The sequence below is a fragment of the Petaurus breviceps genome, unplaced genomic scaffold (genome assembly GCF_028583685.1).
Source record: "Petaurus breviceps papuanus isolate PSGF00001 unplaced genomic scaffold, PetGlider_PUasm1.0 138, whole genome shotgun sequence".
Lineage (NCBI taxonomy): Eukaryota > Metazoa > Chordata > Mammalia > Diprotodontia > Petauridae > Petaurus > Petaurus breviceps.
The window spans coordinates 31719660-31735575 of NW_027185694.1; the positions used below are offsets into that span (position 1 = coordinate 31719660).

At 38.3% G+C, this 15916-nt stretch overlaps 1 protein-coding gene across 4 annotated transcripts in view; it reads right to left on the reverse strand.

Annotated features, from left to right (window-relative positions):
* Nucleotides 1-15916, reverse strand: part of KATNIP (katanin interacting protein) — a 220562-nt gene that overhangs the window by 39390 nt on the left and 165256 nt on the right. For 3 of the 4 annotated variants that reach the window (XM_069064202.1, XM_069064194.1, XM_069064216.1), the window contains 4 exons: nucleotides 13514-14372; nucleotides 5968-6699; nucleotides 5001-5206; nucleotides 1576-1654 (listed from right to left, as the gene is read on the reverse strand). In XM_069064202.1, the coding sequence (XP_068920303.1) occupies nucleotides 1576-1654; nucleotides 5001-5206; nucleotides 5968-6699; nucleotides 13514-14372 (1876 nt within the window). The remainder of the gene's footprint in view (nucleotides 1-1575; nucleotides 1655-5000; nucleotides 5207-5967; nucleotides 6700-13513; nucleotides 14373-15916) is intronic. The other variant, XM_069064208.1, reaches the window with a different exon arrangement.

Genomic DNA, 15916 nt, shown 5'->3' on the forward strand with positions numbered 1-15916 from the left:
TTTCAGGACAGGAAGGATTTAAAAACAAAGTGAGTACTTATCAATTTGGGAATGACTGAAAAAACTGCTGTATATGAATGTAGTGGACTATCACAAGAATATCACAAGAAATGACAAAAATAATTAATTTAGAGAAACTTCAGAAGATATGGATGAACTAATGCAGAGTGAAATAAGCAGGACTGGAACAATTTGCAATATGACCACAAAGATGTCAAGGTTTCTGGAAAGGTTTCAGAATTCTGACCCATATGGTGACGAATAATAATTACGGAAGACTGATGATAAAGCAGGCAAGCTTCTGTTTCTTAGAAGAGAAGTATAGTGTAGAGAAGTGTAAGGAAGACACGGTTAATGTGTTGATTTGTTTTGTGGCACTGTATGTATTTATTATTAGGGAAGGCTTCTATTGGGATGGGGTTGGGGTAAGGAGAGGTAAGTTGATAGGAAGGTACAGAGATGAAATAAAGGAAAAGATGATCAATAAAACAAAAAAAACACAAAAAAAGTTGAGAAAGGAATAGAAATGGCAATTCTGTGGCTACCTTGTTAAATTTACAATACACTCTTCAAAAACAAATGATAGGTACTAGAAGTTCATAATTTCATATGTAATCTTCCAATCATCTTTTCCTCCCCTTCTTTCTATAATGGAATACTTGTTTATTGATAATTAAGTTCATAATAAAAAAAGAAAAAATAAAGGAGTATAGAGAAGAATGGGACCACTTTTGGCTGAAGGGCTCAGGCAAGCATTAAGGATATGACATTTGAGTTGGGTCTTGAGCTATATGATATGAAACTTCCTAAGCAAAGGAGATGACAACAAACAGTAGAGAAAGTGAGTTGAAAATAAACAGTTTTTGGTGATCAGTGAGCCATTCAGTTTGGCTGAAATGGAGGGTGAGGAACAGTGAGTGATGAAATGGAAAAGAAAGGTTGGAACCATATTGTAGAGGTCTTTGAATGAGAAATTTGGAAAACTATAATCTATTAGAGAGACCCACTGAATGATTTTGAAAAACTGATTATCTACCTCTTTACTATCTTTTGGGCTAAATCCCAGATGAGAATACCCATAGAGAATTATAACAGAAAATACCTTTTTAAAGTGACAATTTTACACATATTTCAAAAAGTCACAATTATATCTACTCTTAATTCTTTAGGAAAATGCCCATAAACCAGATGAAATAGCAGAACAATCCCAACTGTAACTAAGGAAAGCAGGGAGACTAACTGCCCAGTAGACAGATGGGTAAAGGACATGAGGATTTCCAGGGCCAGGGATTCAGGTCTAGGTACAACAGTTGAAATCTCTTGCCATGTATGATCATTCCTCCACAATGGAGACAGAACTTTAAAAGGTGTATTCAGTCACCAGTTAATAAATTCTGACCAAATATATATTTTGCACCTAGGACTGTTGAAGTCACAAATCCAGATGACTGAAATAATTTCACTTTTCTGTTCCTTGGTGGACTGGTGCTAAGTCAGCCTCTTTTCATTAACCAAGCATTGTTCGAGATGCAAGAAGAAATTATATTTTGCACCACTGAGAAAATGAATACTCACACATTCCACTGTAAACTCCTGGCTCAGGGGTTGTCAACTCCAGCGGAGGAGGGCTGGAGGCCAACTCCTGTTCTTGAGCCTAATAAACACAGGAAAAAAAGCAGCAAAAAGTCAGTTCTCAATGACTTAGACCATAATTACCCAGTGTGTATATTATCCTCTCTTTTGCTTATCTTTTGGCCCTAATTCTTATCTCCTCTACCAAACAGTAAGCTCTTCGAGGACAGGGACTATATCTTGCACAACTTTGCTTACTATAATGCTCAGGACAGAGTGAGCACTAAGTAAATCCTTGGTGAATGACAGGAACTCTTATGAATGGTAAGACCATTGGGCTGAGAGAAGTCTTGGGGGTTCAAGTCCTCATTCCAACCCATATAAAAATTGAGTAAATTACTTAACCTTTCTGAGACTCAGTTTCCTCATCATAAAACTGAGATAATACTTGCCCTATCTGCACCTCTCAGGATTTTGTCAATGGTAAAGCATAATCTAAACCACCTGTACCACCACCATCATCACCATTCACTGGCTGTGAGTTAGCACCACTAGTCAAGCAAAGGAAGGAAAACCCAAATCCATGTGTATATGTGTATGTTTAGACATATACACAAATATACAGTATATCTAAATATACAGATATAAATAATCCTGCTTAGTAGCTACTTTTTTATAATGAAAGAGGTTGACACTAATGGCTATAAATTGGTTTTTGGATCAGCTGTAGATTTCAGTGATCTGTGCTGCTCTGAAATAACTGAAAGTGGCAAATGAATCTTTCCTCTAAGAAGTTTAAATTATCCATGAGTATTACAGTCTTCTCTTCACAATTTTTCTGCAATGCATGTAGGGAAATCATACAAGGCAGGTAATACTACTTTACCATTTTGCAGTCGGAAAATACAAGAGTCCAAGGAATTAAATAATTTGTCACGGTGCCCAAGCGTGTTAAAGATTGATTAGTGTATCTATGCTACTAATTGTTAGGATCTTAAGATTTAAAGTGAGAAGGGCCCTTATAGGTCCACTCCCCTGATTTTACAGATGAGGAAACTGAGGCACAGAGAGGTAAAATGAGTTGCTCAAGATACAATAATAAGTAGAATTCAAATGAAGATTCTTTCTACTATGCCATGTCACCTCTATTCTGGCATGGCCCAAGTGCTATTTTCTAGTCTACTGTTGGGTTCCCTCCCCTACAGTACAATGTCTCTTCATTTATATTAAAGATTTTGTTAATAACGCTTTTTTTTTTGTCTTGCTGGCCAGGCAGTGTTAAGGGTGAGGGTAAAGGTGAAAGGGGGAGACTATGCTCAGAGATGGTACTTGCCAGGACACCCAACTATTCCCACTTCCTGCCTGTAGGGGTCCTTTCTCGTCCTTATGTAGTTTTAATGACTCAATGTCAACTGGGATGGTCTCCTGTGGAGGGACCCCAGGGACCTGTGCTTAGCCCTATTCTATTCTGGATAACTTGGATAAAAGCACAGTTGACATATTTATCAAATAGACAGATGACCTACAGCTAGGAGGGATAGCTAGGAATGCTGGACAAAACTATCAGGATACACAAAGATCATGGCAGGCTAAAACGTTGGACTGAATCTAGTAAGTAAAATATAATGGAGAAAAATCTGAGGTTCAAAAAATCTAATTCACAAGTACAAAATGGGGAAGGCATAGCTAGGCAGCAGTTTGAAAAAGATTGGAGAGTTTAGAAGATCATAAGCTTAATATGCACCAGCAGCCAAGGGCTGTGATAGTAGCTAAAGAAGCTAATGAAATAGTAGGCTGCATTAATAGAGGCTCTGAGGTCAGCACAAGGAAGTTCACACATGCTGCTATACTCTGCCCTATATATACATATTACTGGCACATTTTGTAGACAATGATAATATGGTGAGTATCCAGGATGACAACAGCAATGGTGAGGGGCATTGCAATCAGGCTGCGGGAGGATTAAGTAGAAGGATGTGGAAATGTTCATCTTGGAGAAATGAATAGTTGGGATGGGTTTGGGGAGTGGAGGGATATGACAGTGGTCTTCTAAGATCTGAAGGGCCATCATGTAGAAAAGAGATTTGCTTAGCCCTAGAAGGAAGAACAAGGAGGAACAGATGGGAAGTACAGAGAGGCAGACAGAGGCTTGATATAAAAGAAAAGTTCCAAACAATTAGTGTTATCCAAAAGTGTAATGGGCAGCCTTGAGACGTAGCAGGTCCTCCCTTATTGGAGGTACTTATGCCAAGGTTTATCACTATCTACACTAAAGAGAATTCTTCTGCAAGTATAGGTTGGACTAAATGGCTTCTGAGATTCATTCTAATACTGAGTTTCAGTAATTCTGTGGAATCTTATTTTGGGGATATCCATTAAATTCCTTTGATGCTTTCAATTTGGTAGGTAGGTCAACTCTAGGCTTTTCAGTACTGTGCTTAGAATTCAGAAGGCCCATGTTCACATTCTGCCTCCAAACAGCTCTGGTACCATGGGCAAGTCACTTACCCTCTTGTAATGGTAATGGGAATTTGAAGATCTTCCCTGCCCCTTAATAAGCCTAAAGGAATTTGCAGATTTTCCCTGCTTTGAAGATATACCCTGCCCCCTAATAGGCTGGATATAATCACATGGAGCCTATGGTGGGAGGAATTTGCTGAAGGGTGGGGCAGTCCACAGGAAGCTGGGAATCAGAGCAGTTAGACTGGAGGGAAGAAAGGATGCATTTGAGGAAGACAGGCTTGTGAGTAAATGTTGGTTTGTGGGAAGGTTAAAGGATGCTGTGGCTCTCTGTGTTGTTATGGCTTATTAACTTCTTTGCTACTATAGTGGAATTGGCTTACTGGTTTGGGGATTTGGTTTTCTGATGTCTGAATAAATGTTTTGCTTCTGTCTTATATATGGAGTCTGTTATATTTTTCAATTGAGCACTATGCAGGCATATTTATAGTGACCACTGGATACTGCATTGGAACTACACCTCTATGCACCTCAGTTTCCTTATCTGTAAAATGAAGACAACAATGCCTACAGTATCTACATGACATGGTTTCTGTAAGGCTCAAATGAGATAATGTATGTAAAGTGCTCTGCAAATGCTAGTGTTTAATATAAGTGTGTGTGATGATGGTGATGATGGCAGCAGTTCTGTAAGCACAAAGCAATTTCTACCAAGCTGGAAAGACTTCAAGCACAATCCTGATGTAAGACTCTATGTCTGCTGCCTGAAAGTATGACCTGATGAAGCAGGAAAGGCTCACTACCAAATAGTGGCAGTGACAGGTGGCAGGTAATTAGGCAGATCTCCCCAATTACCCATACTGAGAAATTCAGGATTAATAGACTCTTGACCTTTACCTATTAGTCCTCTACTGTAAGTAACACATAGAAATCATGCCTTTAGATGTTTGCTACTAACCATCTCCTACCTGATCATCTATACGTACACCAGCTTGGGTGAATGGCCTTTCATCCCCCTCCCCATCTGCTGTCTGTGGTCTCTTGAATTCTTCCTCATATCTCAGATTGCATAGGGTTTCAACATCAGCATCAAAGGTCTCATCAGCACAGAATATGGCCTCCAGAATGTCATCATCAGTTGTGAACAATATAGTATCTCCAAAATGCTCTGGGGCTAAAAGAGTAATAAGGACTTAGAGAATTAAAAACAACAGGCCAACCCACCCAGTACCCAAATTCTATATAATTTTTAAAAGATGGCTATAAAACTGAGAAAAAAATAAAAAACACTACTGATGTTACATAGTTTTTCTTAATTTTTGAAAGATCTATTATTCTTCATACTTTGGGCAAACAGAATCTAACTGATAATAACAGCACAAACCAAATAAAACAGGGGGAAGGATGACACTTCTTTGGAATGTGCCATTAAATATAACGTGATACCTCTGAATGGATGTACATATGATACGTTTGAATGGATGAGATTGTTTCATAGTACCCAACTACTTTCAAAATATAGGACAATAATTATTAATTTGTATAGGTATCAAGGAGAATGGAAAAGGATTAGGTGTTCTGGATAACAGCTCTGCCATGAACTAATTTCAAAATATTGAGCCAGTCATTAAAACCCCTCAGTCTCAGTTTTATCATGGATGGAGAGGTTGAAACAGATGATAATGCCTAGGGTCTCTTTTGGCTTTAATGGTATATGTTTTGTGTTGTAAGTTTCCTCCTTGCTTCAACATTTCATGCTCTATATTCTATATTCTAAGGTGCCCGCTAGCTTTAACATAGGACAGTTGATAAATAATGGACCTGCGAAAGTGGGATCGACAACTTTCTCCTATGATATTGTATGCCTTTTTTGCCCAAAATCCCAGGAAGAGAAGGGTAGAAGTTTCATTTAATATTATCATGAATATACTATACCTCCAGTTAGTGTTCCTGAAGCCTTGGCAATTTCTCCTTTAAATATGCACTGTTCATCTAACAACATGGTCATATCTTTTACACCACGAAAAGAATGTATCCGTGATTTATTATAATTCCAAACTCTAATCATGGCAACTTGGCAAGGCTGTACAAAGTCAATATAAATAAAGTGAGATTTGCCAGGGGTAAATGGGGCCAGCCAAAGATGCATATCGTCTTGGGTCCTATGCACACCATCAGTTAGGTTGGTTACTACCCGAGGATCTTTGCCATAGACTGGTAAAATGTTAATATCAGGGGGTTCAGCTTTTATGTTAGAAATTTGTACAGGCTCTCCTTTGGAGCTAAAAATTTCAATTCCATTAAGGCCAACATAGTGTCTGTCTCCCCAGGTTGATTTAATGTCAATAACTAAGTGTTGTCCATGAGGCAACACTGGGATTTTAAAATCATTCTCATCATCTGTATCCATGGAATAATGTTCCTGCCCTTTTAATAATTCCTGTTTTCCTTCCTTTGTCACTGATAGCTGTTCCCCATGTCTAGTAATCTTCTGCTGCTGCAAGAATTCATCAAAGATATCACCCTGGAATTCCATATTGGATATGCGACCCCGGTGAGAACGATTGAAGGCAGTGAGGGAGTTCCAGGACTCCTGGAGAGTATGTTCTTGTTCAGTGTGCCACCTGGATCGAGCCATCTTTGCAGATATGACAGGAAATGCATCTTCTAGAAAACAGAAAAAGTAAGATGTTTAAGATCTTCTGGTGAAATGTGGAAATGTATTAACAGAATGGAGATCCTTAGGTACCAAATGGGTTACCTGTGAGCCATTAACGAGATTACAGGAAAGACACAGGTAGCCCTAGAGAAATCTGTATCTCAGAAGCTTGCTGCAGATATTATGCCAGTTTGAGCTGCAGATAAACTAGCTTCAGTTCAGTATATCTGGTACATACCATCTCAGTAAGGGGTGACTTTCAATTCTGGAGCAAAGCAAACAGATATCTGGATGGTGGAAATTCAAAAATATCCAATGGAGCTTCCAAGATTCAAAATTAGTAAGAAAATTTCCATCATCTTCCTGTCCTAGGTCTTTACACATATACACATTTCCTACTTGAAAAAATCTTCATATCTGATCCTGAGACGGCCCCCTTTAGTTGCTGTTTTATTTTCCTTTTTCCTTCTCAATGGAATTCCTCTTTAACCAATAATTTACAACTGTTGCCTTTAATTCTTAATCATCCACTCTTTCCTTAACCCTCTATAGTGTCATGGTTTTCACCCCCACCACTTTGCTAAAAGTGCTTTGCAAAAAAAAAAAATATATATATATATATGTGTGTGTGTGCGCGCACACGCATACATGTATATATACATATGTGTGTGTACACACACACAAAATAAAAGTGCTTTGCTAAAAAGCAATGCACACAAATTTTTCTTGGTCCTCATCCTTTTTCAACTGAGTCCAAAACTTTTGATGCTGTTAACTATCCCTTCTTAACACCATACTCTCATGATTCTGTTCCCTTTTTGTCTCTTTCAAAAGTATCTTTCCCCTTACCAACACTTAAATTTGGAAGATCTCAGAGACTATGTCCTTGGCCATCTCCTCTTTTCTCTCTATGTTCTCATTCACTCCCGTAATTTAAAAGCTCACCTCCACATGAATGACTACTAAATCTCTCTCTCCAATCTTTCTTCCCCCAATTCTGTTTTTCCATTTGACTGCTGTTACTGTTGCTGTTTGTCCTTCATTTTTTAAGCAGACCGATGACATCGTGGAGTGATGTCTTGACACATGAGTGAATTGGATTTTAGTGAGGCAGAGTTGCACAAAGTTATCAGATTCACTTTTTCTTCCAGTCATTGAACTCTTGTGGCAATACAAATGCCAAGATAACTTTTATAACTGCTAAACATTTTGACACAGATATCATATTACCACCTCAAACTCAACATGTCTAAAATCAAACACCTGAACTTCTCTCTGAAAACCCTATTTCTCTGTTAATTTTTCATTTTCCTATTTTCTGTTTTTTCCTTTGGTAAATCTTATCATTTGTCTTGTCTGCTCCTAATCCCAAACTGCCAGATGCTTTTGGAAGAAATCATGAAATTGCACTGACTGGGTCTACTACAAATGTATGTTACCTAAACTCAATTAGACCTTTCCATTTACCTGATTGTCATATTCCCCACAAAGACTATTCAAATCTCATCTTCTTTCTTCGTTCCTAACTCTACTCTCCTATTTTATTCTCAGCAGATGATTTCACCTGCTATTTTACTGACATCAAGGCCATCTCAGTTCCCCTATTCTATTCTACTACCCTTCTCAATAGCCTTGTCTATTTTCTCCTCCTTCATTCTAGTCCCATAAGAAGGAGTAATCCTTCCTTCTTGCCAAAGTTAACCCCTCTTCTTGTATATTTTCAGTCTCAACCCTTCCACTTCCTTTGTAACCTTGTTCAGCAATGATGCCTTCTCTCTCACCCATCTTTAATCTCTCCTTCCTTATGGGCAGTTTCCTTCTCCTTAGTCTATTAAACTAGGCAGTTATGTGGTGCAATGTATAGAGTGCAACACTTGAGAATCAGGAAGACTCTATTTCAAATCTGCCTCAGATACCTACTAGTTGTGTGAACCTAGGCAAGTCACCTAATCTCTCTCAGGCTCAGTTTGCTGAAACTCCTAAAATGGGAATAATAGCAGCACTAATCTCTCAGAATTGTTTCAAATATCAAATGAGATAACATATTTAAAACTTTAAAGTGCTGTATCGATATAAATTCTAGCTATTGCTTTTAATATTAGATTTTTAATTAATAAAATTAATAATAATAAATTCCTTTCTTCTCTACCAAAAAAAACAAAACAAAACCTTCCCTTGGCCCTCCCACCCCTTCAGGCTTCCTTTACTCTCCCTCCCACACAACATAAGCTCATTTGCTTTCTACTTACTTATCACAACCTTTTGCAATATGAATTCAGACCATAACACTCTATGTAAGACAGCCCTCTCCCAAGTCACCAAAGACCTTCTGATAGACAAATTCATGACCCTGTTACTATTGTCAGCTTAGAATCATAGGATCATAGACCTAGAGCCAGAAGGAACCTCAGAGACCACCTTCCTTAACCACTCTGTGGACCTTCTTTCTTGATATGTTCTCTTCCCTTGGCTTCCATGGCGTCGAAATCTTATGGTTGTCCCATGCCCCCCCTGCTTCTCTGTCTTCTTTAATAGCTACTTACCTTCCTCCTGCATAGGTACTTCTCTCTTAGGCTTTATCCTTGGCCCTTCCTCTTCTCTTCATGCTTTTTTGATGATCTTATGCATTCCCATAGCTTCAATCCTATACACATGACTGACTCCCAAATCTTGATTTCTACTCCCAAGCTCCTCACTGTAACCTCCTGAAATATACTGGATATGGGTGTACCTGCCTGGATGTCCTTCCCACCATCACCACAAAATTCACTAGTCATCTCTGCTCTAAAAACTACCCCTCCCCCATAACCTCTCTATTTTTATGGATGGTACCATCATCTTCATACCGAAGTTTACAACCTTGGAGTTACTTTTGAATCTTCTCTCTCCCTCACCAGACACATCCAATCAATTGCCAACAGGCCCTGTTGATTTTACCTTTATAATAAATCTTTTGCTTCTTTTTACTCCCACTATAACCATACTAGTTCAGGTCCTCATTTCTTTTTGCCTAGATTATTATAATAGCCTCTAAGGCTCTACACTGGTCTGTCTCTAGTTCTATTCTTCACACTGGTGCCTTAATAATTTACCTAATACACCACTCTGATAATGTTACATCTCTACTCAAAAATCTTCATTGACTGTCCACTGAAGATTACATACTGAAAAAGTACAATCCCTTGATTCTGGCATTTAAGGACTTCTACAATCTAAGTCCAATCTACTGGTATAGTCTTATAATAATTTTTTTCATGTAATCTACATTCTAGTCAAATTGAATTCATCTCCATCCTATGTTCTTATCCTCTCTTCTCCTGTCAATGTCATTTTCTCCCATCATCCTCCTGGAATAGGTTTCCTTCTCCACTGAAGTCCTCTCCTGCTTTTAGGGTCCAACTGAGGTGTCACTTCCTCCATGAAGCCTCTGTTCCACACTGCTCCGGGTAAACGTGATCTTTACCTCCTTCATGTTTTCATAACACTTTGCTTCTACCCTTCCACGCTTATTTTGCATTTCCCTACCATTATAGTTTTTTGTACATACCTTTCTGCTATTATTGTATGGTAATCTCAATGAAAGTTAAGTATATTTTATTTTTATCTTGGTATCTTCAGGGCTTTGCTTAGAAAAGTAACTTATTGAATGTATGTGAATTTGTTTGTTGAATTCCAGTCACCAAGACTCAAAAATTCATTATCATCTTTAATGATAATCCTGTGACTTCTCTGTCTTTTCCTCCACACTCATGCATCCTGGTGATTCTTCTCTGTTCCAACCTTTCCATTCCCATTAGCCAGCTACCCACTTAATTTAGGCCCTTATGACTTCAAGTTTGTCCCATGGTGACAAATTCATAACTGGTTTCCTTGTCTCCATCCTATACACTATCATCAGATTAATAGCTTTGAAAACCCTTCTTTGATAATATCACTCCCTTGCTAAAATAATACTTTCCACTCCCATTGAAAAAAAGTCTAAATTCTTTAGTATGACATTCAAGGCTCTCCACAATCTGGACCCTACCTTCATAGCTCATATTACTCCCAGACAAAACCTTCCAATTTAAACAATTTAGTTTACTCAGTGCTCCCCCAAACAAGTTTTATGCTTACCTATTCCTGCAATTTTGCTTATACTATTCCCTCTGTTAAAAAGGCTCTCCTCTTCTATTTCCATCCATTAAAATTATACCCATTGCCATGTGGCGTAGCCTCCTATTCTTTAGAACAACTAATCCTAAAGTGATCTCTCTTTCTCTTAACTTTTATTTCACTCATGGCACTCAAACTATACTTCACCCACATTATTTGGTACTGCAGTTCTTTACAAACATGTCCAACTCCCCCAACAGCTCACTGGCTCTTAGAAATCAAAGTCTTGGTCTTCTATATCTTTGTATTCCCCCACAGTAGTTATTACAGGAGCTTGTCAATAAACATGGTCAACAAACATTTTTACAATGTTTTTTACACCAGAAAACACCATGATATCTTTTGTCTTTGTCAGAGAAAGAGCCTTTAAATCTTTGTATCTGGCAGGTTCAACTTCTTGTATGGATTTTTTGTGATTTACATTCATTATTTTCAGTTATTATAATTTGATTTCTACTTGCTAAAATGAATGGCACACATAGAGGATAAGAACATCCAATACTGAATTCATTATGCATCAATCAGGTGGCCTGTGTATTTGGGGGGCTTGAAACTTTAGGTTCCTTCTGTTAGCTTTCTGACCCACTAAAAGAATCAACAGAGAACTCTATGAACCAGAAGGAACTTTAAACATTTTCAAGCAAGCAATCAACAAACTTTTATTAAGCATTTTCTATACAAGGCATTGTGCTAAGCTCGGGGGTTCCAAATACAAAGAATGAAAGAATTCCTACTTGCAAGGATGTTTCATTCTAATGGGAAAGATAACAAGTACATATATACACATAGATGTATGTATATAAAGAATAAGAGGGGCGGCTAGGTGGCACAGTGAATAGAGCACCAGCCCTGGAGTCAGGAGGACCTGAGTTCAAAATCGGCCTCAGACACTTAACACAAAAAACTAGCCATGTGACCTTAGGCAAGTCGCTTAACACCAATTGTCCTACCTTCCCCTTCCCCCCCAAAAATACAGAAAAAGATATACAGACAAATAGATTTTTGTTGTTTTTCAGTCATGTCCAACTCTTTGTGATCCTAGTTGGGGTTTCCTTGGCAAAGATACTGGAGTGGTTTGCCAGTTTCTTTTCCAGTTCATTTTCCAGGTGAGAAAACTGAGGCAAACAGGGTTAAGTGACTTGCCCAGGGTCACACAGCTAGTAAAGGGTCAGAAGCCAGATTTTAAACCAGGAAGATGAGCCTCCCTGACTCTAGGCCTAGTGCTCTATCCACTACACCACCTAACAAATAGTTAAATAGTAATATCAAGCAGTTAAATACAAGGTAGTTTGAGAGGGAAGGCTCTATCAAGTGGGAAGGGGAGGTGGGAAGCACAGGTCAGAAAAGTCTTCATACAGAAGTAGGAGCTTAAGTTGTGTCTTGAGAGAAAAGAGGTGCTTTAGAGGCAGAGGTCCCAAGGAAGCACAATGAAGGCATAGGTGATAATGCTCAGTGCAGTCATTCATTTTACAGAGAAACTAAGACCTGGACCAGGGGTGGGGAACCTGCGGTCTAAAGGCCATACATGGCCTTCTAGGTCCTGGGGGGTGGAGTTTTCACTGAGTCCAAGTTTTATAGAACAAATCCTTTTACTCAGGGAAGTTTGGATTCAGGTTCCCCAGCCCTGGCCTGGACTGTTTCAGGAACTTGCCCAAGGACACACAAGTAATAAGTACCAGGCCAGGAGTCAATCCCAGGTCCTTTGACCAAATCCAGTGCTCCTTCCACTCCATCTGTAAAATGACTGGTCTATAAAGTGAGCCCTTTAGTTACCAAGTGTTATGGCCCTATGACTGAAGAATTTAAATTCCATTATAATGAAACTATTTTAAAGAAAATCTCTGTGTAACAAAAAGATGACCAAGCTGCAGCAGAAAGCAGTCTAAAAGCAACAAAATTCTACCTAATTAAGGAGGCAATGAAACAATCACTGGCTTAGGAGTCAGAGAAGCTGGGTTCAAATCCCACCTAAGAAGCCTACTACTGTTACGACTTTGGGCAGGTCAGGAAACATGTCTAGGTCTCAGATTTCTCCACTATAAAATGAGGGAGTTCAACTAGATGGACTATGGATACCCTTCCCACTCTAGTGCAGTAATTCAATGATTTACAAGCCTTTGAACATTTGATATGACCCTGTGATCCTAAAAAAAAAGAGCAAACTTCTTCCACCAGCATTTAGCCCCTGTACTGTGGCACTATTAAGGGATATGACTTGTGTGAAATGGGCAATTTATAATTTCTAAATACCTTTCCCTTTTGTTATCATGACCCTTCTAACAAGTGCTAAATCCCAAAGGCTCTTAATATGTCATTGAGCCTTTGAGTAGAAATGACTGAACATAAATTAAAATGAGACAAGGCACCTTGTACTTCATCAGATCAGAATAATAGCAGCCCCCCAAGGAAACCCCAAGGAATTCTTGTTTGTGTTTACCAGGAAAGCTAATAACTGCCTGGCTCTTGGGGAGATGGGGATCTGACAGTACCTCTGAACATGTCTCAGATATAGGCATAAATTAAGCCAGCTCTCACTGGATTTAATACCCTTTCTACTCTCAAAAGATCTGAAGTGTGTGTGTGTGTGTGTGTGTGTGCGCGCGCACACACACATGCTCGTGGGCTTGCTAATAGTGCTTGAGTCCAAAATGATGCTTTTTTTCTTACCTTTATTGGTCAGACCTTCATCTCCATGATTATTGTTGAAAGCATCCTTTCTGGAACTCCTCCTCCCACTGATGGGGCACTCTGGGCCATAGCGATCCTTATTAGAAAGCAGGTCAAAAATGTCTAAATCATCAATGTCCCCTTTCTCAGTTCTTGCCTGTGGCTTGTCACTTGCAATGACATTACAGCTACCAGCTCGTCCTTGTTCCCATTGTAGGCATTTGTCATTTTCCTCATTTTCTTCAGGAAATTCTTTAGTGATGCCATCTGACTGTAGTTTGACTTTCAAATGAAGGGGCTCCTCTGGACTCAACCAAGGAGGTTTCTGTTTCTTGCCTTCTGGCTTCATATCTTTCGTTTTGGAAAAAGACTGTAACCAAGGTGGGGTTTTACTAAGAGGCCGAGAGATTTTTCTTCCTGTGAGTTTTTCTAATTGCTCGGTGATGGTAAGTTCTTCATCAGAAGGGTATTTCATGAGAGAGGATTCTGGAGGGTCACTTGGGACATCAACCATAGAGACAGGAGCAGATAACACTTTCAAGTCCTCCTCTAACTTAGACAAATTGTTCTTTGTACAATTAGTAGAGTTCATCTTTATACCAAAGATTTGTGATGAGGTTCCATCTGGCTGTGAATAATTAAAACCAAATTCCTTGTCACCATCTGTGCCAATAGTCCGGCATGTGTCTTTGCTTTCCTCCATATTAGGATTAGCAGAGTTCTTCTGTCCATCATTTTTAAGGTCAACTATGGTGCTACAATTAGCAACCAATTCTCCACTGCCTTTTTCTAACTCTCCATCAAATACAAGGTTTTCATTGACATAAAGCTTCACTTTTTTTGCACCTATATCAAGATCCTGAAAATATAAAAAGAAATTAAGGTTTGTGGTATCAAGTTTCTGCATTACAAAGTTCTAGAAAAGGAGGTGATACTGAGAATTGAGAATCATTAGAAATGATAGTTATGATATTATATAATGAAAAAAGTTAATTATTGACAAATTTCATTTCTATGTAAACTAATTACTTTGTAAATCAAAGAATTAAAATACCAGAAATATCTGTGACTGTATTTTTTAAAATTCAGTGTGATGTGATGGAAAGGCCACTGGACTGGGAATCAGGAAACCTGAATTCCAGTCTCAGTTTTGCAAATAGTTGGATTGACTTTAGGTAAGTCATTTACTTTCTCTAAGCCTCAGTTTCCTCATCTCTAAAAGGAGGAGACTGGACTGGATGATCTTTAGTACTTCCTCCCCCAGGTCTAAAATTTTACTATAGTCTTTGGATAGATTAATCTTAAACCTTTCTCACAGCTGTACATTCAATTTGCTGAACCCACCCTAAATTTCTGGTCTGCTGTTGTTACTATGATTTCTATAGCAATTTAGAGTGAGAGCTATCAAGCATGTGTTACTCTAGTTTCAATAATCCGACTGCTATATGGTTGCCTGCTATTTTTTTTTTTAATGAATATTAGTTTGTCAGAAAAGTCAATGATCAAAGTGCTTTTATGGACATGTTCTCTCTGTTCAGCTGAGACAGGGAACAAATATGTGCCCTGAATCAATCAGAAAATAGATATTCAGTAATGATAATATGGACAAATGTCAATATCTAGTACTATGTGCTTTTTAGACAAAGTCATTTCAAAAGAAATACTTGGAAAAGTGGAAATGCTCCCATTTCAAAATAATGGCTGTCTCATGATTAATAGGGCTTGCATTTCCAAAACGACACCCTCATTTTGCTCTACTTCTTTTCAACTAATGAGAAACAAATATGTTACTATTGTAATACATTATTAATGTGAAAATATTAATGTTATTTCAAACTAAATAATTTAGAAAGCCAAAAGGACAGCACTTTTTACTACTGCCCTAGGAACTGAATAATATATCTTCTTATATGAGGAAACAAACTGGCAATATGGAATGTTGGTTGTCATATATTTATTTGTGTATGCTTAGGTTAAAACCTTGATGGTTAAGAGATTGTCAAAATACAATGAGTTTCAATTTAACAGACCATTTTTCTTTCACTTCAACAAACATTTGTTAAGTCCTTGCTTTGTTCCTGGCACTAGAGTAATTTGTATTTCTATACTGCAAAGCACTTGGCTCACAATTATGCTGTGAGACAGGTAGTATAAATGTTCTTATTCCCATTTTACAGATGAGCAAGTAAGCAAAGTGCCTTGCCCAGAATCAGAGTGAGCAAGTGTCAGAACCAGGAGCTAATCTAGGTCTTCTGACTCCTAGTTCAGAACTCTTTATGTTATAGGTAAGAAAAGCCTTCCTTCAGCTGATTACCCTTAACATATCCTGTACGTAATTTGTCTGTACATAGATATTTGCATGTTGTCTCCCTCATTAGACTGGGCACTGCTAGAGGGCAGAGA